This window comes from Sinocyclocheilus anshuiensis, unplaced genomic scaffold (genome assembly GCF_001515605.1).
Source record: "Sinocyclocheilus anshuiensis isolate Anshui unplaced genomic scaffold, SAMN03320099.WGS_v1.1 scaffold55, whole genome shotgun sequence".
NCBI classification, from domain to species: Eukaryota; Metazoa; Chordata; class Actinopteri; order Cypriniformes; family Cyprinidae; genus Sinocyclocheilus; species Sinocyclocheilus anshuiensis.
Genome location: NW_015549647.1, coordinates 1,666,081 through 1,674,042, shown reverse-complemented (window position 1 = coordinate 1,674,042; position 7,962 = coordinate 1,666,081). Strand labels below are relative to the sequence as shown.

The following is a 7,962-nucleotide window of genomic DNA, read 5'->3' as shown; positions in this document are numbered from 1 at the left end:
GATTCAAATGAACCGTTTAGTGCGAGTCTCCAGTGAACTGAATTCACAAGTAAGAACCGGGAGATCGTGTGAGCGCGCGCGTGCCTGATGCTGCTAAAAGTAAGTTACTAATGTCGAATTTTAGGATTAATTATTGTAACTGAAAATCATATTTAGGTCAAAACTGTCAGTTGTTTGTGAACTAAATCTGCTGTAAAGGGTGATCTATTTAAGCCCACTGAAATGCTTGAATGCAGACACATCAACATCAGTGTCTCTATGTTTTAGGTAAAAAAAAAACCGAAACATTAAAATAACAGACTAAATAAAATAACTCATGCATGTTCATATTCCCCGCTGCCGCAACTTTAACAGTTTTATAAAAATGCTACGCATTTAGCCCTATGTGACGTCTGTTTTTATATTGTTTATCAACAGTATACATTTTTATATTGTTTGGATTAACTAGCCGAGTAGACAGATATGAATGTTTATTCATAACCATACTGAAAATAAGTAAATATTTTTAGCTGATGCGAACTGTCTAGCTAACAAGCTTGCTGGTGCTAAGTTGAGGTAATTTTAACTTCAGGCCTTATTCTCATGTCATATATAACTGTGATGTTCTGCAAAACAACAAGCTTTAAAACACTTTTTTCTTACTGGTGAAAATCAGACAGTCAGATCTGTTTTCTCTCAGGTACATCGCAGTGTAAGCTTCACAGTGAACATTACTACATCACTCTTGTCAACGTAGTCCATATCAACAACAAAAATATATCTTGACTCCATATAGTGGTTATTTTGGGAAAATCCCAGGTGTTTTGAGCAGTAGGATTACAAAAAAAGATGTGCTAATATAAAATTAAATTAAGTAGCCTATATAAAATTGCAAAATAAATCAATCTATCAGTACTTTTTTACTTAAGTACATTAAAAATCGAGTACTTTTGTACTTTCACTCGAGTAGAATTGAAAAAGGGAGTACTTTTACTTTTACTGGAGTAATATTTTATTATACGTATCTGTACTTTTACTCAAGTACTTGATTTGTGTACTTCGTCCACCACTGTATACATATAAATTCTAACCCTAACATTATATAAATTATTCCACATACTATATAGTTTCATGTCTAACAACTATTATAAACGACAGAATATTTTAGTATTTAAAAAAAAAAATGTAACTAGCCATTTTTCAATTAAAGAATTTATCATAATATTAATACATTATCAAAATATTTGTTAGTTTGAGATCAATTTTCGATTTCCCTGTTTAATTGTCTTTTTGATGTGGCCACTTGCTTTATGAAGTATTTGAGGCTGATGGAGGTTCAGAGTGCACAGACCTGACTAATGGATTATAAAATGTGTTCGTTGACCATTTTCATTATTGATTAGTGTTTGCAGCCCTAATCATTTTCAAACAGACACAATCTGAAATGGGCCTATGTCTGTGGAAGCTCAGGAGGTTGGTGTTTACTGAACTAGAGGAGAGCTAATGATGACTAGACTCATTTAAATTGCAGCATTGTCATGGGAAATTTAGCACAGACTGCATCCCTTAGACACACCTGTAAACCAGTGGCGAGCGGTGACTTTTTTTTTTAACCGGGTATGCTGAGTGATAAGCAACCCCCCCCATTGGGTTTTAGGACACTCAAAAGGGATCACAGATGACAAATAAGAAACACCGTGGCAGGTGTCGATTTAAAAGTATGCACATCTCCTACCTTATTTGTTAATGAAATTAATCTCCAATCCTTCATTTCAAGTTTATCCATTGTTATTTGAATGCAAGAAAAATATAGCTGGTTTTCCAAGTAAAAACCGCCAAATAAGGTTTACACGTAGTTACGTTATAATACAAAATCGGAGGGTGGGGAAGGGGGGATTCCCCTGGTCTATATGTCTCTCTGCATCAGCTAAATTATTTTTTTATTCTCAGTGAATATGAGTCAAAACTCCCACCAGGGTGACACTGCTCCAATAACAGACCATGCAGAATACCCAAAAGTATTTAAAATATTGCAAAGTAACGTTGCATCCTTGCAAACAATAATAAAATAAGAGAAGGACTTCAACTGTAAGCAACACGAGCATACGCAAAACAAAGGGAACAATATGATGTTTGTTATTATTAAAAGTTTATATAGCCCACGTTTTTATAAACATTTGTTTTTATTTACCGCTAGGCAATGACGTTGACAATAACGTATATCTTCAACATACGATGTCTATGACCAAAAATGTAAGAAGATATGTTTTCAGTGGACTTAAAATTTGCTTTGCTTGAGAAAACAAAAATATACAGTTACAGTGTTTTTTTCTTTTGATTTAGTCGAGTTGGTTTTGCATTAAACACAATGTGATTTTCGGCAATCGAGATTTGACAGCAACAGCAAATTTTTTTCCGCTTGGGCGAGCGCTTCGCGAACAGCTTACCTCTTGCATTAAATCAGCCGCAGACCAGCAAATCACTGAGAACGTGCTACAATCCTGACAAGTCATAGCAACAGAGCGGAGCCGAGAAAGCGGCGGAGAATCTGCTTGCCCGGAAGCAACCGCAACTGACGTAGATTGAAAGAAAATGACTGCCATTTGGCAAATAAATCATTTTACGTACTTATTCCTAACTCTTTAAGCTTTAAGTTACATTTCAAATGACAAGGGATCAACTTATAATCATGTTTATATGAATTATCCCGTGAACTTATTCTCTCAAATGGCATGGGTATGCGGAGCATTCCCAGCTTATATGGACGGAACGCCACTGCTGTAAACAAACCTTTCTTTATATTATAGACGTTTCCAGCTGAAATGTACTCATTTATGTTGCTCATAATTTCCCTGGAGTCTGCAATATGAATTATGAAAACACAGGAAAGCTTGGCTACTTTATCTTCTTTTGCTCTCATTATGTTGTGTGTGAAAAATATGACAAAAACAAATGAGGACGAAAAAGATTTGGTGCCAAATATCGTCATATTGAGTCTGATTTGTTTTCACTTTCGTCCTTGTTCATCAGTCACTGTGTCAGCTGATGTTTTGTTCATTTGCATCATGCAGTGTGTTTGTTCCTGTTGGTCTCTGGAGGAAGGTTGGAAATTTCCTAGTATCTGTTGCACACAATGCAATTATTTTGTACAAAGCCACACCCAGGCTAAATGCACTCACAGATCAAATCTATGAAAACTCTCTCCTTTAACACAAATAAACACATGCAGGTGCACTAGTGAAGTGGGATCTGTGGGGATTGTAGAGAGAAAACTGTGAACAGTTGGAAACAAAAACGCAGTTCCCGACAGTAGTTCCTGAACACATGGCGTCATAGATGAGACCATATATTACACGAGAGACCATATATTACATAAAAATTTAGATTGTCTATACCAAAGCTAACTTAAGAATAAATGTAGCATGTATTGTTGAAGTCATCAACTGCTTAAAGAAACATCATTTTTACTAGGAGCATATAATTAAATTTTCTTTCTGTGTGTGTGTGTGTGTGTGTTGAGAGTGCCTGCTGTCCAGGATGACACTGACTGAAATCCCAGAGAACAAAAAGTCTGTCAAGCATTAAATTGCAATTGTTTTAAAAATCACTGCAGCATTTTTTTTCTACTGGCATTTATGCTCAAGGGAAAATGTACATTTCAGTAGTTTTGACCGTTTTTTTAAGGTATACCGTTATCAAAAGCATGCCATTTTTCCACTTTCAAGCATGATGTTTTCTTGTGCTCAGGAAAAGCCAATAAAGACTGTGTAGCTGATTCATTTTTTTTTTAAAGCGTTTGGGAAAATAAGAAAAAAAAGTTTTGTACTTTGAATTAGCTTAGTTGGCTGACTCAGTCTTAATATGCTTGGTTGACCAACCAAAATAAGTCTCACTGACCCATTAGTAGTGCTGTAGGCTGATGTCACTGTAACTAATGTTAGAAAGTTGAACTGAAAGAGTGCAAAAGGAAGGTAGATTGTATAGAGCTCTGCTACTGTTTACTGAACGAGAGTCAGTCAATTGCAGTAACATCTTTGTTAGTTATTTAGAGAATTAGCAGAACTTAAGCCATTAGATCTGCTAGCACTGGTAAGCATTGTGTGTGTGTGTGTGTGTGTGTGTGTGTGTGTGTGTGTTTGTTTAAAGGATGTGGAGGATGGTCTTCGAATCAGGCAGCAGTCCAGGGCCTGGTGCTGGTGCATGTGTTTGGGTCTGGCACTCATTCTGTCTGGCGTGGTTGTGGGCGGAGCTTACCTGTACAGGTATTACTTCATAGAGGTAAGAGAACCATTTCCATCAGCTGCACTACATGAGAACTCGGAATAAAAATGTGAATCTGTCGGGTCCTTAAAAAGTATTAAAGGGGTCCTATTATGCTCTTTTACTGCCCACTGCTCATCTGATTTGTTGGGAGTCACGAGTCAGACCAATCAATGCAGAATTCACTCTCACTCCAAAAGCGCTTGCTAACTGGAGCTGCTTCAGTGCAGTGTTACCAGCTTAGCAATTTTGTTGCTAAATTTAGCAACTTTACATCAATTTGAGTGCGATTTAAACCTGGATGATTGTAAACACTCTAAGTTCGTCTGCCTTGGAAAAGCTAGCGTGTCTCCGACATAGTGATAACACTCGTTGCCTTCTCTAGTGCAGCTCAACCAGGTCTCGTCCCATTCGTCGGTATTTGTGATATCACAAATCCCGAAAAATATGCGTTGTAGTCCAAACGAGTCGTTCGTTGTAGTTTTTGAAAAGTGATTTCTGTTAAATAAAATATCTCCTTTTGAATTGGACTTTGAGCTTTGTAACTTTGCAGATCTTTTTTATGCTCAAACAGCAACATTACAGACTAACTAAAGTTGAAAAAGTGAAAAAGCATAATAGAGGACCCCTTTAAAATTAAGATTTACTTCAAAATTTAAGGCAATTAAAAGTCCAAACATAGATTCAGTGATTTCTTTGTCAGTATGATTAAAATTCTTCCATGAAAAAATTTAGTAAAAAAACATACCTTAAATTGTTTTTTATTGAATTTTTGCTTTGTTTTTTAGTTTTTGCATTGCATAAGTTCGCCATTTTTTTTAAAAATATAAAGCAGCTTTGTATTGTTACAATGTTAGTCGTATATTTTTAAGTTGTATGGACAGAGGGGCAGGCCAAAATCAAAAGTGCATTATGGGTGTTGAAGTTTTTGGCTAATGGAAATACCACAGCTCTATTTCTCTCTTTTCTGTAGTCATGTAGCAACGATTTCAAATTTTTTTTTCATTTTATTAAAAGCTTATCATCGGTGAATTACCGCTTTAAATGTTACTAATCTACATTGTAACAATTGCTATATGGTTCAAATTATGGTTACTCTAGAAATGAAAAAAATATCTCTGCATAATGAATTTCATCAAAATGCAAAAAAATTGTTAGGATGTTTTTGTATGTCAATTAGAAAAGGTGCAACACTCGCTCTTATCAGACATCAAGAACAGTAACATTGCTTTATACAGTATTGCAATCAGCAACAAGTGTGCTGCTCTGCCAAGTCGGGGAAGTCTGCCAAGCTTGTTTTTTTCAATCTTTTTTTCAATGGAAGTCACTCCCCGAATTGGCAGAGTAGCACACCTGTTGCTGATTGCAAGACTGTATAAAGCAATGTTACTGCTGTTCTTGATATCTGATAAAGGCCTGGATAATGGCCGAAACGTCACATATATTTTAACCAATAAAAAAAAGTTGGATTTCTTCATAAGTGAGTGTTGCACCTTTTTTAATTGACATAGCTTTTGAATTTTGGTTGCACCTCCTCTTTTGTTGGTAGAGCACCTCTTTTCAGTAGTTTTTGTATATAGGATGTTTTTGTACCCGTATCTCCCATATAATTAACCTAGCTGATGTGGGGTGAAACCCTTGCTATTTATTTAAATAAATAAATATTATATATATTTATATATATTTATATTTATTATTATTATTATTATTATTTATTTTATTTTTTTTATCTTTGGTTACAAAATTGTTGCAAACTATAAAAATCATTGACATCTTAAAGGCACAATATGTAAGATTTTTTTATTAAAATATCCAAGCCTTTGTCTATTTGTTTATTTTGAATACGCGCCCTCTAGCGGCGAAAATTACATATTGTGCCTTTAAGTTCCATTTCTTCAAACATGCTGAATCATCTAACAGAATGATATGTCTCTAGTTGATCACTGAAAGAATATGTCTATTCACAATAATGGTCTTCAGGAGGAGAGGATGTATTTCTGTGGGGTGAACTACCGTGAGGAAAATTACAAGATGCAGGACAGCCAGGAGGAAACCGACATGGATTTGCCAGCCGCATCCAAGAGGATTGAGGAGAGAGTGAGGGTTCTGGAGGATGAAGGCGTGGAGCTCATTAACATCCCAGTGCCCAAGTTCAGCGACAGTGACCCTGCTGACATTGTTCATGACTTCAACAGGGTGAGAGCAGATATTTATCTCCCTCACAAAGCCATACATTCACACATTTCATCAGATTCCCAAAAATAGACTACTTCTACCAAAATAGTAACATGCTGGTTTTCCTTCTCTGCTTTTAGAGACTGACAGCCTATCTGGATCTGCATCTGAACAAATGCTACGTCATTCCTCTCAACACTTCTGTCGTGATGCCGCCCAAAGACCTCCTGGAGCTTCTTGTCAACATCAAGGTAACTGCAGCAACACTGCTATCTTATATTTGAGCTTCTTCAAAATAGCCATCCTTTAGTCTGCCACAAAACCTCATGAATTGCCTACTTAGACACTTGAATAATGCCCAGAAATTAAGTCTAGGTTGTGCACTGGCAAGGCTTTGCAACACAGTTGTAGTCTGTTGTTCAAACATGTGACTTGTGTAACTTTTGTTGTGTTCGCAGGCTGGAACATACCTGCCGCAGTCCTACCTGGTGCGTGAACAGATGATAGTGACCGGGAAGTTGGAGCATGTGGATCAGCTGGGTTACTTCATCTACAGCCTCTGCAGAGGGAGAGACACTTACAAACTGGAGCGCAGAGAGACCATTTTTGGTAAACACATGAATCTGACTATACTTTTGGCGAGCAACCCATTGTTCAAAAGTTAATTACACACTAACCTTTACAGTCGATGTTTGCCAATTAAGACTTTGTCTCATTTATGAGTCTTTACTAGGGAGTTTTTTTAATTATGTTTTATAATGTTACAAAATATCTCTTATTTATTTTTTCAAAATATAGTTATTGGCTTTGGTTTGAACAACAACAACAAAAAAAGACATTCCAAACCATTAAAACCACTGAAACAAAATAATAGAATGAAATAAAATAAGGTAAAATAAATTTACATTTTCATACAGCCACAGTTCATAGATTTCCAATGTATTATTTAGCTATTTACAAATTTCTATTTCAAATAAATGCTGTTCTATTCAAACTTTCTATACTTCAAAGCATCCGGAAATAAAAAGTATCACAAGTTCAACAAAAATATTAAGCATCACCACTGTTTTCAACATTGATAATAATACGAATTTTTTAAAATAATAATTAATACGTTTTAGTCATTTTGTGTTGTCATTTTCTATTCCTTTTTAAAAAATATCTGTGAAGTTTAATTTTTATTTCAGTTTTAGTTCTTTTAGTACATCAAGGTAAACTATATGAAAATGAGAAATGCTCCCTTGGTGACTAGCAGAAATTAATATATATCATGGTACATCATGGTTTCTTCATAAATATGAAGCAGCACAACTGTTTTCAACATTGATAATAAGAAGCTTTAGCAGCAAATCGGCATATTAGTAATGATGCTGAAAATTTCGCTTTGTCATCACAGGAATAAATGATATTAAAATAGAAAACTAATATTTTAAATTGTAGTAATATTTGAGAGTATTAAATTGTTTACTATATATTTTTTAAACAAATAAATGTAGCCTTGGTGAGCATAAGAGACTACTTTCAAAAATATTAAAAATCTTACCAAAC

The 7,962-nt window shown here is 35.2% G+C and overlaps 1 protein-coding gene across 1 annotated transcript in view; it reads left to right on the top strand.

Moving 5' to 3' along the window:
* LOC107660034 (integral membrane protein 2B-like) overlaps positions 1-7,962 on the top strand; it is a 21,020-nt gene that overhangs the window by 11,921 nt on the left and 1,137 nt on the right. The window contains exons 2-5 of the mRNA XM_016449189.1: positions 4,126-4,257; positions 6,220-6,435; positions 6,555-6,665; positions 6,873-7,023. Coding sequence (XP_016304675.1) covers positions 4,126-4,257; positions 6,220-6,435; positions 6,555-6,665; positions 6,873-7,023 — 610 coding nt within the window. The remainder of the gene's footprint in view (positions 1-4,125; positions 4,258-6,219; positions 6,436-6,554; positions 6,666-6,872; positions 7,024-7,962) is intronic.